Genomic DNA, 16,185 nt, shown 5'->3' on the forward strand with positions numbered 1-16,185 from the left:
AATCTCCCTTTTCAGCGGCAACAGTATCCAGCATGAATTTATAAGATTGTATTGTTTCCATTGTATTTTTCCAGTGTCCTGTAGAAATGTGATACTGATTTTCTATTTGTAGCTTGGGAGTGATAACAGATCTCCCTTTAAAATTTGTTTGCTGAAGTTTAAAAAAAGAACAACTCGATTGAAGAGAAAGATTCAGTAATAGTGCATAAGTAAATTTTAAGTAATAGTAATAACGATTTAAATTTGGGAAACAGTGGCTGAAGCACAAAGCCTGTTCCACAAAGCCAGTCTCTGGATCTGGCTCCACATTTTCCAGATTTCCCTCCCTCCCTCCCGTCAGAGAGGCCAGGAGACGCTGCCCACCCACTAGCCCCGCCCCCAGCCCCCAACGCACGTTCCATAAGTCACGCCCCCAGCCCGACGCACGTTCCGTGAGTCACGCCCCCAGCCCGACGCACGTTTCATAAGCCCCGCCCCTAGCCCCGCCCCCGCGTGCTCCTCCTTCTCGGCCGCCGTTGGCCTGCGCTGAGCGGCGGCAAGATGGCGGCGCAACTGCAGGACCGTGATGGTGGTTCGCAGCTGGCAGGGCCGGCGGCGGAGGCCGACCCCCTGGGCCGCTTCACATGTCCCGTGTGCCTAGAGGTGTACGAGAAGCCGGTGCAGGTGCCCTGTGGACACGTGTAAGTGGAGGGTCAGGGGCCGGTCGTGGGGGCGCCTGACTGGGAGGAAAATGGAGCCGAGGAGCGAGGCCTCGGCAGGGAGGGTCTCGAGGAGGGAGCGGGAGGACACGGAGTTCCTGGAGGCCCGTGGAAGTTGGCGGGGTGGTCTTCTCTTCCGCCCTGCTTACTCCCAAGTATCCCGCTCTTCCGTTGAGCGCCTGCTGTGTTACAGGCAGCCTGCCAGGCTCCTTCCCACGCGCGATGGTGGAGTCGCACCCTGCTGGGGGTTTGGTAGGGTCTAAAGTCGGCTCTTGGGGAGTCAGTTTCTCTTAAATAGTCTGTACGTGGCCCCTGAAGTACACTGTATATGGCGTCATGTGTCTAGCTGTGCCAAGTAATGCTAATGTTCACTACAGTTGGGGAAACGCCGGACTAGACCAGAAGAACAAAAGGGAAGTCTTGATGTAGATCTGACCAGTCTGCCCTTCGCTGTGAAAGAGGTGGGGAGTTGGCAGATAGGGATTGTTAGCATTCCTACTTGGGTACGAGGTTTGTTTCATTGTATTTGAAATTATAAAGCTTCCATATTGCTAATAGACTGCTTATGACGACTGAAGAGAATGTGTGTGAAAATGTCCAGTATAGGTTCTGGGGTAGGTGCTTTGAGGTTGGCTGGGTTTGAATCTAAGCCTTGCTCCATCAGACACACATCAGACGCTTAAGTTGAAAGAACTGTAGAAAATGTGGCTACCTACCTCTTGCTACTGGGAGTTGGAGTTTCCTCTGTGGCCTTCCCCAGTGCTCGTCACGGGCATCATCTTGGTATTGGTCTTAGGACCCCTCTGTTGGTCAGTAGGCACAATAGGCACCTACTGGACCTCATGGGCATTCTTATTTCTGCAGCACTACAGCAGGGGAAGAGGGTTGGAGGCCATCTTGCAGGTGAGGGCACTGAGGCTCACTTAGGGCAGGTTCACCATTGTCTACTCTCCCCAGATGGACTGCAGGTGTCTGTTTGCCAGTTCAGAGAACAGTTGGCACCTGGCAAGGGCTCTTCAGGCACACTGACTGCTTTTTGCTTCTTCAAGTGCACCAAGCTCTTTCTAGCTTCAGGCTGTTCCTGTTTGCAGTTCAATTAGCCTGGAACTCTTCTTGCCTCATTTGCACCTCCCCCGTCTCTATCCCAGATCCTTTCCAGACTTCAAGTCCCAGTTTAAGTTACCTCCCTTGTCACCATCCCCATTTAAATTACCTCCCTGCTTCTTTCCTGGGGCTTCTTTCTCCAGCCTTGCACAGAGCAAAACTTAGGGATCACGAGGGTAGTGATCATGTCTGTTTTGCGCCTCTTTCTGTCCCAAGTGCCCAGCGTAGTGTCTGAGCAACCATCTTCCAATCTTATGTTCAACTGGCTAAAATATTTGTGTGCTCACTATGTGCCAGATTTGGGGGCACAGTAGGAAACAAGGTGATTCTGCCCTCGGAGTTCACAGTCCAGTGAATTGATGATAAATAAGTACTAATAATGCTCAAACTTTTGTCAAAACTCATTGTGCAATGGGAAGGTATTATAGAGATCAAACCTGGGATGGGGACAGGGGGAGTGATCAAGTAAGGAACGAATGAACTAAGAAATTAGTGGTGGAAGCAAACTTTGTGAAAGTTGAAGTGGAGCCTAGGTAGCTTTCTGGTTGAGTCCTCTTTTCCTTGGATCAGTCCTCATTATTATGTTTACCCAATTTTGGATTAATTCAGTGGATTTCATTTACAGTTAACATTTATGAAGAGGATTGACCCAGCACAATTTGCCAACTGAAGAGAAGCAAAATTTGAGGTTTCCTTGAGCCAGATGGACCTTTCCTAGGTCAGAGGTCAGGGAGCAGTACTGGGATTCAAACCTTGGCTCTTTTCTGTACTCACCATACTAGCTCCGTGTGTTCATCAGTTCAATGTTGATTAAAGACAGATGGCTACACCTCTGTGAGGGCAGCCAAGTCTCCCTTAGCTCCAGCCGAGTGCTTTTTGCTCTGCCTGGTTGATTTTTGCTAACTTTTGTGCTTGGAGGTGAGCAGCACTGCAGCTCCGGCTGCGTGGAGCGTTGATCTTTATAAAACTTTATTTCAAGCCCTGAATTTTACATCCCCCTCCAACTTAGTGGAATACAGCTGGAGAATGGCAGGTGGCTAGGTGCCCAAGAGAAGGATTTTCTAAGTAGCAGTATAACAGGAAGTGGAGCATCTAGAAGGCTGAACTAGAAAAAGGCCCATAAATAGGAAATGGAAACTAAAAGCCAGTCCAAGGTGCAGGGGCCATTTACAAGCAGGCTTGTTCGTCGGGTATGACTCAGGCACAGAGTGGCTTGTGAACATTGATCTCTGAGCTGAATCTTGGTGTATGCTTGAAGGGAGGCTTTGAGCCGCTTTTATCTACAAGCTGGGTTTGATTTCATTATGCTCTCTGGGATCTTCTGTGCTCTCTTGGGTACTCTATTGATCTGCCTTTGAGGTACAACAAGTGATGGCCATAAGGCCCCATCTGCCTCTTTAACCTCATCGCTTATCCTCTCCCCGTGGTCTACCACATCATGGCCTCAGAGACCTTCCTTTCTGCCTTTTGGTTCCCGCTTTGCACTTGGTGTCATCTCTGTGGAACTCTTTTCATCCACGTCTGTGCGGCTCTCCTCATAATTTTAGGTCTCAGCTCAACTGTTACCCCTTTAAAGACGCTTTCTATGACCCCCTTCCCCCGCAGCTGATCTCTTTGCCTTGTTTTATTTCCTTCATATATTTAATCACTATCTGAAGTTAACACTTGTGTTTTCCCCTACTCTGGAATATAAGCATCATGATGACAGGGGTTTTGTTTAGTTCACCACTGTGCCCTCGCTTGTGAATCATTAGACCCCCTCACTTTCTCCCATCCTGGTTTAGAATTTTGTCTAGCAGCATTTAACATCTAGCTAAATAACAAAAAGGAAGAAAATTTTTAGAGACAGTAAAAAATGGTCAGATGCACAGATTACCTTTGATTATATGTCCTGAGTTCTTCCTGGCAGATTTTGTTATCTTGTCTGTCAGGTTGAGGATGTAGCCAGGGTATTTTCATGCTTTATTATTCCTTCCTTCTCTGTACCATATCTGAGTATCACCACCTATCTAGGCTTCGGACAGAAAGTTGGTCATCTTTGACTTCTTTTCTTTTCCAAATTCAGTAAATTGCCAAGTCCTACTGATTCTACCCCTGAATCATTTCCTGAATTCTTTATTGCCTCACGGTTTCTTGCCTTTGGCCATCTGTTTGGTTTCTACATCAAGTCTTTTCTGTCTTTCCTCATCTAAAAAATTTTTTAAACCAGCAACTCTATTGTCCTTGATAACGCCAGAGTTATTTTTCTAAAACTTGAATTTGGTCTGGTTGCTACCTTGTTTTAAACACCTGGCTCCCTACTGCTTTTGAGGAAAGGTGTTAAACACTCACGATGCATCTGAGGAAATAAAAGTCTAAGTCTAAGGGCCTGGAATATTCTTCCCCTCCTGTACCACTGAACTCTTTCTTTTAAGGCTCTTTCGCGGATGCTGCCTCTGAAGTCTTACCAGCTCTGTCCTTCTTGGGTCACAACTGTTGCTCTTGACTTTGTGTTTCCATAGTGCTTTGCATTCACCTCTAATGATAGCCGCGTCTGTTTGTGGTGCATTTCATATGTGCTAGACACTGTAGTAAGAGTCTGCTATGCATAATCCATCCTCCCAGCAATCCTAGAAGTAGGTACGACAATCTCCACTTCACAGAGGAGAAACTGAAGTTCAGGAGATCCCGCCAAGATCCCTCAGCGGCAGGGGCTAAGGTCTGAAGACTGTGCCGTAGCACCTTCTGCCATGTCATGGGAGTTTGCATTTATTTCTGTTGCTGGACCTGTGTGTTTGTTGCAAGGAACACCCTCCCCCCCTTTTCTTGCCCAGAAGGACTCAGTATTTGAATCAAGAGCAGGGAGCAAGTTGTTTTTTATTCATTGATGTCATTTTAAAAGTTTATCCATCTTTGTTGTCTTGTCTCCACGATGCATGACGCAGGTTCTCTGTATGTCTTGTTCTAGCTTTTGCTCTGCATGCCTGCAGGAATGTCTGAAGCCGAAGAAGCCTGTCTGTGGGGTGTGTCGCAGCACTCTGGCACCTGGCGTCCGAGCTGTGGAGCTCGAGCGGCAGATTGAGAGCACAGAGACTTCTTGCCATGGCTGCCGTAAAAATGTATGTGGAAGTAAAACGGAAGAGTCAGTGTCTTTCTATAAGATGGGTAAAATGTAGATCTGTTGCCACGTCGTTTCTGAAGTTAGAGCGTGACTAAGTGACTAACAGCACGTGTGCATGCTGGTTATCTGTGGCAGTGGCTGTGCTGTTGCATTTTGGTAACCTTAATTGGTTGTGGTGGGGGTTTTTTTCCTTTAAGAATTGGTTTAGTATATTACATAGTTTAGCTTTGAAAGCCATAGAAATCAGTTGTCCCGGTTTTTTCCTGCAAAAGACCCATTTTCCCAAAGCAGCATACACAGTTTTAATTAGAATATAATGAATGACATTTCTTAATTTTTTTAAATATAAAATGAAGTCAGTGACTCAAAGTTACCTGCTGCAATGAGTTTGAGGGGAAAATTTTTCTTTTTTGGGGGGGGGGCCATGCCACCTGGCATGCAGGATCTTAGTTTCCCAACCCCAGGGATGGAACCCGTGCCCCCTGCAGTGGAAGCACGGAGTCTTAACCACTGGAACACCAGGGAAGTCCTGAGGGGAAATTTTATAATGTATATTACTAAAGATATAAAACTTGTTCAACTTTTTAGCACTTGGCGAGGAGGAATTGTAGTGCAAAGGTCAATATGAAGTCATTTGATTATAGTAGCAATATCTAACATTTGACGTGCATCCATACTCTTTTGTGTGACCATATTCGAGTCAAGAATATTTATCTTAACATCTGTTGTAACTGCACAGGTTACAACATTTTATTTTCAAAGAGATATACACAGCATTATTGGTTTTTAAATCATTATGATTTTATTAATTCCAGACAACACAAAAATATAAACTAATGTAGGCTTGTTCCCCACTCCAGAGATGACCTCTTTAAAAATGCTTCAATTTGGAAGGCTGCAAGATATTTTTCTGCCCATTGACAAACACAAGTGTGAGATTTCTACAAAATAGGATCATACTATAATATATATTTCTACAAGTTCTTTTCACTTTTGAAAACTTTTTCTAACTTAATGACTTATTTGACATCCTCGCATTTTAGTTTCATTACTTTAACACCTTAATAGCCATAAAATGGATATACCTTACCATTTCTTTCCTTTCAGAGTGATTTAGCACTAGGGGTACCCAGTGGGTGCAGTTCTGAGTAGGGCTGTTTCCCGTCCCTTTTAATTGGGAGCTCTTTGATAGACAGCTTGAGGTCAAGTTCTTTAGCTGGAGATAAGACAGAAAGAAGCATCATGGTAAGCCAGAGCTCAAATACTGAAACATATTTTTCCTTGTAGTTTCTTTTGATTTAGAAACTCAAGATACTGAAATAAAGTTTCCTGTTACCTTCATCTTTCTTTATGTATGCATGATGAGTTTTTAAAAATTTCTGTATGCTTTTGATTTTCTTCATTTTAAAGATTAGTGATTGTATTGTATTATACCTCCAGAAATGTTTATCTTCCCTTTACGTCCTCTTTCTTCATTCCTTACACTTTTTCTTTCTTTTTAGATCACCTGTGATGAAGCACTCTTCTGTGGGTTTTCTTTTCTCTTTCCATCTTGCAAAGACTAGATTTTATTAGAGAAATAGAATTCAGATTCTGGGTTTTTTTTGTAAGATCATTTATCACAATCTGGTGATAGGATATAATTGTTTAACTAGGATTACTAGCCTTTATCCCTTTTACGTAAATCATCACTTTTCTTTGCCGCACTTATAATGGAATGTGGTTCTTGGCTTGCATAAGGAGATTAGTTTAAGTGCCAGTGTGGAAAACTTTAAAAACTTCACTGGGTTTGGAGTGTCTCTGTGAGCAGAGAGCATATCATGAATAAAGCAAACCTCCCTGCGAGTGATTTTAGAGTGGAGGCAGATAGCCTCGTTTGGTCACGTAAAACATCAGCCTTGGTATTAACAGAAACCCTGCAACAGTCAAGAGTTTCAGTCCCATCAGCATAGCCAGGAGTCTGGTGAGATTGTTTGCCAGGGTGACATAGGTCTAGTTTTCATCTTGCCTTCACTTTGGGACTGTGTTGGACTGGGTACAAGTTCCTGACTAACTTGTGGGCTCTGATTCTTCCTACTTAAGTTCTTCCTATCCAAGATCCGTGCACATGTGGCTACCTGTTCCAAATACCAGAATTACATCATGGAAGGTGTGAAGGCCACCACCAAGGATGTGTCCCTTCAGCCAAGGTAAATGACTCTCACTCTCTTAGGTGGACGTCTTTCTTCATGAGTTTTGGAAAGTGGCGGTATAATTGTTATGCTGGCTAAAGCTGACATAAGGTTTTGTTTTGGGATGGGTGTGGAGAAGGACTCTCATGTTCACTTCAAATATTAGCTGATCTGTTATTTTCAGTCATTTGACCTGATGCATAAGTGATCATCAGAACCCCTGTCATGACACATTGAGTGAACTTTGTTCCTTTTGGGAGGGTACAGTGATTGAAATTATGTGGAAAGTTACTCACAGAGAGGTTTCTTCTTTTTTCCTGCCTTTCATCTTCCAGAAATGTCCCAAACCGTTATACTTTCCCTTGTCCTTACTGTCCGGAGAAGAATTTTGATCAAGAAGGACTTGTAGAACACTGCAGGTTGTTGCATAGCACGGACACCAAATCTGTGGTAAGAGTAACTCTTGGAGTTTTTTGTTTTGTTATGTGGGTTTTTGTTGTTGTTTTTTGAATTTTTATGAGGAAAAAAAGTCAAACTTAACAGAAAAATTACAGGGTTAGTTAAATGAACTCTATGTACCCTTTACCTAGAGTCACAGATTAATAAGATTTTACCATATTTGCTTAACTATACTCTATATACATATTTTATGCTAACCATTTGAGAATAAGTTACAGATATCGTGACCCTTTGTCCCTAAATACTTCAGCACATATCTCCTAAGAAGAAGTAAACGTCTTCTTAGAAAACCACATTTTTTTGTGAGTCTGATTTTCACATTCAGGAATTGTAACATTGATACAATCTAATACCTACTTTGGGATTCATGTTTAAATTTTAACAATTGTAGTGTCCTTCATAGCAATCTCCCCTGGCCCCAAAATCCTGGATCTGTGTGTTATATTTAGGTATCATGTCTCTTTAGTCCTCAGTTTTTCTTTGTCTTTCATGACCTTGACATTTTTAAAGAGGACAGGCCAGTTGTTTTGTAGAATGTCCCTCAGTTTGGGTTTGTCTGTTTCTTCATGATTATGAGCAGGGATGCTACATCTTCCGGGTATACATCAGGCGGGTCATGTGATGTTTGTTGTTCCCATTGTTGGTAATGTTAACTTGGATCCCCTGGTGTCTGCATAAAGCTACCGTTTTCCATTTGAGTAGCTTCTTCATAGTTGTGGGGAAAGAGAATGTAGATGAAATTATTAGGATAGTGCTTATCAGTCCTTTGATGTTTAATTTATATATCAAGGCTGACATGTAGTTTTCTTTAAAAAAAAAAAAGTTTGAATTTGGTCCATCTCAGCAGTGTTACCCTTCCCTCTTAATGTGATTGACAGACTAGGTCTTAATACAACTTTCTCTATAGTTTTGTTTGTTTTCCCATTTATCTCACACTGCTTCTGTTGAACTGTGTAGCTAGTTTTATGAGCAGATCTTCAGCTCCACTGCTATAAAAGATGGTGTACAGACTTGAGAATTTGCATGAGCTTTTTGCTAGTAGAATTAGGCCTGATGGCACTCGGTGTTTTTCTGTCTTAAATCTTAAGATTCAGCTGGTCTGTTTGAGAATACCTTGAATTTTCTCTATTGAACTCCTTGCCAAGTCCAAATTCTGGTCAGTACAGCTACTTTTTACACTGGGCTCCCTGGACTCTTAATGTTGTGCTGTGACAGATTCCACAGATGAACCCCCCCCCCCTGCTTTTCCCAACTCCCCAAACTAGGGAACTGGGCTGGCTTGGCCCAGCGAGCACCCTGTTTTCAGCCAGGCCCTATTGCCACTAGGCACACACACACACTGTCTGGTGGCTGTACTGGGCACTCTCTTTTCATTAAGTTCCTGGCATGAACTATCCCCATCTTTTCCACAGATAATGGTGAGTCCTGCTTTTCACTAAGTTCCAAGTACCAGGTGTGTGTTCCTTTCTTCTCTGTTCGTTCTGTCTCAGGAGCTCTCTGATCTATCTCTGAGGTCACAGACTGGCAGCCTGTCTGGCCCATACCCATTTTCATTTCCCCAACCTTTAAAAATTAGCAGATTTCTCAATCTTGATACTCCACATTTGAGAAGTGAGAAGTTCCGGCAAGAGTTGGCTGGCTCTGAGTAGTGCTGGCCCCTCTAGATGGGATGGCTCACAGACATCCTGCTTTGCTTGTTTGCCTTTCCCACCGGGTTCCTGTGAACGCTTGAGTGTGCACCCCTCCTTCTGTGTCCTTATCATTCCCTCGTGCTGAGGAAAAGGCTCCTTTGCAAGTCTGCCTCTTCTCTGCCCGCATCCTCAGATCCAGGCAGAGGACTGAGACTAGGGCCTTGCCCTGCCCCTGAGGCTTCCTCTCCCCACCATGTCTCTCCTGTCACCTTCAGCTTTTCTCTCTACCCGCTCGTAACACTTGCTTTCCTTCAGACATGCCCAGTCTTCCCTGTCTAATTGGTGGGAGGAATATTTGGTCTACTGTTTTCTCTATATAACCTGCAGTTTCTCTTTTCCTTCAGGCTTTGGTTTGTCAGCTGCTGCTGTCTCTTCCGTATTCTCTCCTTTATCCCTTTAGAGTCCAGCGTCCACTGCTGGCATCACATTCTCCATGGACCCAGCTGGTCTTCTTAAGTCCTTGTTTTCTCTCACCTCGCTGCAATTTTTAAAATTTGTTTCTTTGTATGTAGTCAGTTCCTTGTATAAGAAGTGGACTGTGGCCCCTTCCCCTAGACTCCTGGTTCCCTCTATACCATCAGTTATTCAAGTATTTTTTATATTCTTGCAATTTAGTTTATGTTTGGATGTGAGAAATGCATTATATTACCACTTGTCATTTTTGTATAATAGAAGTAAACCCAGTGTAAAAGTAGAACAACACACCATGCCTGCCGACCTTGCATGAGATCAGTCACAAAGAACTGATTATTTTCTCTCAGAAATAAACAGCCTCATCATTTGATACTAATACCCATCCTTCTGAGATCTGTATCTTTATTACATAGATGAGTGTTGAGGTTTCTGAGGCAGATGCCAATCTGGAATGGCCATCGCACCCCAGAGCCATCTGGGATGAGCCACTTCTCAGCCGCCATGTCTTCAGATTCATCTGCATTAAACTTAGTAAATCCCCACTCCTTGGAGATGCAGATTTCCTGGCGGCCAGGGCGCCTGAACTTGGCCCTGCACAGGGCCTCAGTCACATGCTCCTTGTTCTGCAGCTTGGTGTGGATGGGCCTGATGACTTCACCAATGGAAGACTCTGGCTACTGTGCCCAAGGGCCTTCCCAAGGCACCCTGTACACCTGTCTGGAGCCTAGACTGGGGATGGCCTGAGGCCAGACATTTTCTTTTCCTATGATTCCAGAATAGCTGCTCAGTGCACATTCTTTGTCTGCACTAAGCATGATATGTTCTATGAAAAACACCCCAAAGCCAGGTTTTCAGCTGCTTCTTCAAGATGTTTCAGTTATGGTTCTTAATAACTAATTACTGATTGAAAGAGCAAATGAGCTTAGACACAGACACACAAACACCACCACCTGCTCCCACTACCCATTTTCCATTTTAAAGTTAGCCAGATAAGCTCAGCTGTTTTAGTAATTACGAAAACTAAAACGGATGTTAAATCAAACGATAGAGCTACTCAAATTCATTTCCTACCACTGTCTCCCCTGCACTCATTTCTGGAAGTGAATAAGAAACCAGCGTACCACCCACGCTAAGTGGATTGCCCACATTGTGAAGCTGGTTAGTGCATAACCAGTACTGGAACCCAGTGTCCTGGCTCCTAAACCAGTTCTCTCTTAACAGCATCAGAGACATCTCTGTCGGGTGCTCATTGGCCTCTGAGTAGTGCTCAACTGTGTGTGTGGAAAATACACAGTTATGTCATGCAGTGACATTTCTAGCTTTCAAATGTATGATTCGTGTGCGTCTTCCTTTTTTGTCCCCCTTTGGATGCAAGTGACAGCGCATTTCTACACACCGTAACCAATGTTGTTGACCTCTGTCCACATCAGTACATGTAGATCTGATTCTTTTTTAATGAGCTTCTCAGTTTTCCATTACTTGTCTGTACCATGATTTAACTGGTCCCCTATTGATAAACGTCAAGGTTACTTCCAGACGGTATCAGAAAATTTGATTAAAGACTGGATATTAAATGCTACTAAAAAAAAATTGATCGTTGGGTGAGATAATAAATAGTACTGTATTTGTAAAGGGAAACACATATTTTTAGGACTGTTCTGAAACAGTTAAGGGTGAATTGTTGTGTCTTATTTTTAAATGCTTCATTTTGTGCTGAAGTAAGTATGCCAAACTTAAATCTAGGTGTTGAGGATAAGGGATGGTTTATCAAACTATTATCTACTTTGCTATAGTTCTGAAGTTTTTCATAGTACATTTGTAAAGGCTGTCATAGATTTTAACATACCTTTGCCTGTATTTACGTATGTCTGAAAAATAAAGTCTTAGCCTGCAGCCAGTTAAGCCGACCGTGCTCTTTTCTCCATGGGGGCCCGGTGTGCAATGGCTGCAGAGAGCAGCCTCCTTGGTAGTGTATGCAGCCTGTTGCCTGTACAGGTTGCCCTAAGGGACCTTGGAGACAGCGCTTTCCAGTGGACATTCGTGTCTGGCCTCAGGCCGTCCCCAGTCCAGGCTCCAGACAGGTGTACAGGGTGCCTTGGGAAAACCCTTGGGCACAGTAGCCAGAGTCTTCCGTTGGCGAAGTCATCATGCCCATCCACACCAAGCTGCAGAACGAGGAGCATGTGATTGAGGCCCTGTGCAGGGACAAGTTCAAGTACCCTGGCTGCCAGGAAATCTGCGTCTCCAAGGAGTGGGGATTTACTAAGTTTAATGCAGATGAATCTGAAGACATGGCGGCTGAGAAGTGGCTCATCCCAGATAGCTCTGGGGTCAAATACATCACTAATCGTGGCTCCTGGACAGAGGCACTCATGAGACTTTGGCCCTGTCCCTTCCTCACTGAGGCCCATCAGTGAATCCCACTTCCTAACAAAAAAAAAGAATAGTAATAAAGTCTTAGATATGGATTAATTTGGTCAAAGGTTAAGTACATTCATAATTTTGATAGATATTGCTAAACTACTCTGTGGTATCTGGTACTGCAACCTAATTTTTTGTCCTTTTTTTCACCTCCTTTGGCTTCTTGAAATCCCTCTGATTATTTTGTCTCTGTTGAAGCCTCACTTCCTTCAGCCCTTGGTCCTCTGTTCTGCCCCTCTCCTTCTGCAGAACTCCTTAAATGTCAGTGTTTCAGCCCTTCCCTTTGGAAGCCTCCTCCTCCCCAGACTCTGGTTCTGATCATGCTCTCCTCCACAGCGCCAGCCGCCTGCCTAGCTCCTTAACCATTTCATATTTATCTTACGTCAGCCCCCTTTGTCACATATCTTCCTTGTAGATGGTGGGGTTCCGTCGGCAAGCCAGACCGCTTATGCCTGCTTCTCCCCCCCTCCAACTCCTCTCTGCCCCTCGCCGTGAATTCTCCATTCTAGCCAGACTAATTGGCTTCTTGCCATGTACTCTTTGTCTTTCCGAATACCTCCCGCTCTTCAAAGCCCAAATCAACCTCTTGTATGAAGGCTCTTTAGCCTGAGCCCCCTCATCTGCGCATTTACTTTATAAAAATAGCACATAAGTCTGTGTTTTACTTCCTTGGGATGTCGCTCATCTGTCATTTCCTTGGTTTTCTTTGTGCTTTTAGATCATTTTGTGTGCTGGGTTGGAAGGTCGTAGTCTAGGCTCCTCCTAGGTTGACACAGTGTTCTCACCTCAGAAGGGGATCAAAAATGGGTGGTATCATGGCCTAAGCCTTTTGACTCGAGTGGGAGACTGACAGTGTCTTCTGGGATGTGAATGTGCACTTGAAGATGTGACCAGGCCCTGGACTGGTGGTCAGGAAAGCTGTCCTGGAAGAAAGGTGGCCGGACACAGGCCACAGAGGGCTAATGTCAGCTCAGACATCCAGCACCTGATACCGTGCTTCTTTATTGAAAGGTTTGTCCGATCTGTGCCTCGATGCCCTGGGGAGACCCTAACTACCGCAGCGCCAACTTCATAGAGCACATCCAGCGCCGGCACCAGTTTTCTTACGACACTTTCGTGGTGAGTCTGGAGCCTGTGCTCTAACTCCTTCCCCCGGGGGGTGGCACAGCTCCCTCCCTTCTCTTACCTGGAGAACTGTGGGCCCCCTTGGTGAGTTTTGTCACTGATGTGATGGGCTCCCTGGAATGACAGCTGTGTGGTATTTAAGATGAACTGGCCAGTCATCTAGACTGAGATATAGTAAGCTTGCTTTTATTTTATGTTTTCCAAAACTTTTGTCCACTTCAGTATGTGGTTTCTACCTGTTATGGAACCTGGTTTAGGATCCTTAAGCTCAGGTGCCCACGGGAACCAGGCAAGGAATGGAAGTGATTCTGCTAAGGAATTGCAAGCTGGGCGGTGTGTGACTCAGGTAATGCAGCCAGCAACGCCAGCTGCAATTCCCAAATAGATAGCTTTGCCTCATTGAATCAAAAAGGCTGCTTTTACTTCGGAACGCTCCAGGTCTGAATGCTTGGTCTGTGCCAGGCTTCACTCAAGTGGTCTCTGGTCCCCACCCTTCCATCTGAGGGAGCCGTCATCATGGTCATCGTCAGGATGAGGCAGCCAAGGCACAGAGAGATCAAGCACTTTCCCGGAGTCATGCAGCCGGCATCGCAGACCGTGGAGCTGGCCCCTGGCCTCCGGCCCCTCTCCAGAGCCACCGCTCACATACCCTGCTTCTCCAACTGAAAGTGAGTTCTTGCAGCTGCGCACAGTTGGCTGAGGCCGAGCGTCTTTTTTGCCCGTAGGATTACGACGTGGATGAGGAGGACATGATGAACCAGGTCCTGCAGCGCTCCATCATCGACCAGTGAGCAGGCTCTGCTGGGGCTCGTGTTCCAGAGCTTCCATTACATGTTCCGCGGGAAACGTGTGACTCCTCCACCTAAATGTACAACAGACCTGGAAGTGAGCCGTGGTATTAGGACAGGGTCACTTCCAACGGGGAACAGGTCCCCAGATCAGAGCCCTCCTTTCCTTTGGTCTCTTCCCCTACTGTTTACCCTGCTTGTCACATGTCTGGTCTTGCTCCTCAGCCACATCCTGCAGCTTCTGCCTCCTTTTTGGAAGGGAACCCAGCTTCTCCACCTGTTCTTGTTTCACATTTGAGCCTCGTGTTCGATGTTGACCTCTCAGGTCCTCTGAGCCAGCCAGGACCTTTTCTCGGTCATGAATAACACAGATGAGACAAGCGTCTCCTCTCCTTGTCCCCGGGGTGTGAGCTCTGGCAATAACGCATCTGATCAGTGATGGAGCTCCTTCTGTGCTGTGCAAGTTCCTGTTAGTTGGTCCTTGGCAGCAGCTGCCAGAAGCTGGAGTTACCTCATGGGAAACATTTCACACGTCCTGTTGGCCTGAATGTTCTGGACTTAACATGGTCTGGTGCTGGAAGTTTTGCTTAGTGATATTTTCCTACCATTCCTGCACACCCTTAGGATTAACTGGTTCAATCTTAAATGCCTGCATGGTGCCTTTTTAGGATAAAGGTGTAACCACATATTTTTAGTGAAAGTAAGTGTTTCTGGCTTAGGAAAGTTAAACTCCATTTATCCATAAGTGGGGAGGAGGGTCAGCTAAGTGAGGTGGGAGGGCCATAGCTTTTTGGTTCTGATTTTCAAACTAATGAAGTATTTTCCGGTGACTTGGTTATGTTTGCTTCTCTACTGGGGAGCCTGCTTATGTTCCTGTCCTTGAAGCACAAAAAGGAGTCCTCAAATGAATAAGAAGTTTGGGGGCTCCAGTGGATACTAGTTCTTTTATTTGGTAATTTAGATTAAACTGTGTGTTGCTTTTCTGTCATGAATGGTTTCCTTATAAAACTGGTTTCAACACGTAAGTCGGTGTGTGAAGACCTGCCTTCTAAAGCGGAGGGGTTGGGGAGATCTGGTATCGCCACTGCTGTCTCTGACAAGACACGCTGTTCAGAAGGCACAGCACACTTCCTGGGAGCAGTTGGTAATGGAAGCTGTCCACTGGAAACTTGCTTTGCTAATACCTTCGGAAGCCTGAAGTTCGACTGTTTCACGAATATTAATAAATACGAGGCTAAGGGCTGTCTACTCTGTAGGAGCAGAGCTTCTGATCCACCAAAAGGCATCTGGGTCTAGGTTCATTTTTCCTTGTTAGATCTCTTGTCTGAATATGGACATTGTTTCTGGTCAGTGGCTGAGGTTTCAGATGACAAGGGGCTCTGGGCCTGTGCACTGAGCTGTGGGCCTTGTGCTCCCTGCCAGCGAGAGCTGCACGTGCCCAGGGCCCAGCAAAGACGGGCCCTTTGGGGGCAGAGTAACTTTTTCTAATGTGCTGTTGCTTGGGAGGGCCCCGATGTTATGGTCAGATTCTTCACTAATTTCTGGAAGAAGTTCATCTCAGTCTAAGTTTAGAGGGAAATTTGACAAAACCTTCATTTGCGGGACCTGATGATGGTGGTCTCACTGGTGATACCAGGAAACTGAGTTCCTTGTATTAAGTGCACTTCATGTATTTCTAATAAGACGACTTTCCAGAAAGTGACATTTGTTATGTTCTGGCTTTTAAAAGGTGAAATATAAATAAATTTCATAATTTATCCAACTGGTAAGCTGTAATGCCTGTTTTCATTAACCACCATTTGCTGAAGTCTGGGTCTGGGGGGCTCCCGGAAGATTGTTGCTCTTTTTAAGGGGAAGTTCTTGTCTGTCATGAGTGAGTCCCATCTGGCTCTGATCTCAGCTCTGATACTTCGCCGGCTGGCTTCACCGGGCCTGTGTTGTCTGGAGAATGAACCCCCTTCCCTGCCGAACCCCCCCCTCGCCCCCCATGTTGGGAGGTCCCATGAGGCAAGAAGTGGCTGTGTTCCATGAAACGACTTCAGGTGCCTTAGCGGCAGCCCTGAAACCTCATAGCAGAGGGTTCCACACGTGAACATCTGAGGTCATGGGCGTGTTTCTGTTCTGCACTCTGCCGCTGGCTGTAGGATGTCTGGAAAATACTTCCCCCTCCCGATTTAAATAGGTTTTAATAGGATCTATCTCCTACATGTGGAG

The 16,185-nt window shown here is 45.2% G+C and overlaps 1 protein-coding gene across 1 annotated transcript; it reads left to right on the top strand.

The window, feature by feature from the left end:
- The first annotated feature begins 526 nt into the window (after nucleotides 1-526).
- On the top strand, nucleotides 527-15,734 carry RNF114 (ring finger protein 114). The gene is made up of 6 exons (XM_082669619.1): nucleotides 527-680; nucleotides 4,750-4,900; nucleotides 6,985-7,091; nucleotides 7,409-7,523; nucleotides 13,070-13,177; nucleotides 13,909-15,734. Exons 1-6 carry the CDS (start codon nucleotides 541-543, stop codon nucleotides 13,972-13,974), a joined length of 687 nt encoding a protein of 228 aa, XP_082525745.1. The 5' UTR covers nucleotides 527-540; the 3' UTR covers nucleotides 13,975-15,734.
- The last annotated feature ends 451 nt before the right edge of the window (nucleotides 15,735-16,185 follow it).

Source organism: Grampus griseus (genome assembly GCF_964374135.1).
Source record: "Grampus griseus genome assembly, chromosome: 14".
NCBI classification, from domain to species: domain Eukaryota; kingdom Metazoa; phylum Chordata; class Mammalia; order Artiodactyla; family Delphinidae; genus Grampus; species Grampus griseus.

Coding starts and splice junctions, on each gene's coding strand:
- RNF114 (XM_082669619.1), top strand. CDS start 541: ATGGCGGCGCAACTGCAGGACCGTGATGGTGGTTCGCAGCTGGCAGGG. Junction 7,092..7,408: donor GATGTGTCCCTTCAGCCAAG/GTAAATGACTCT, acceptor TTCATCTTCCAG/AAATGTCCCAAACCGTTATA. Junction 7,524..13,069: donor GCACGGACACCAAATCTGTG/GTAAGAGTAACT, acceptor CTTTATTGAAAG/GTTTGTCCGATCTGTGCCTC.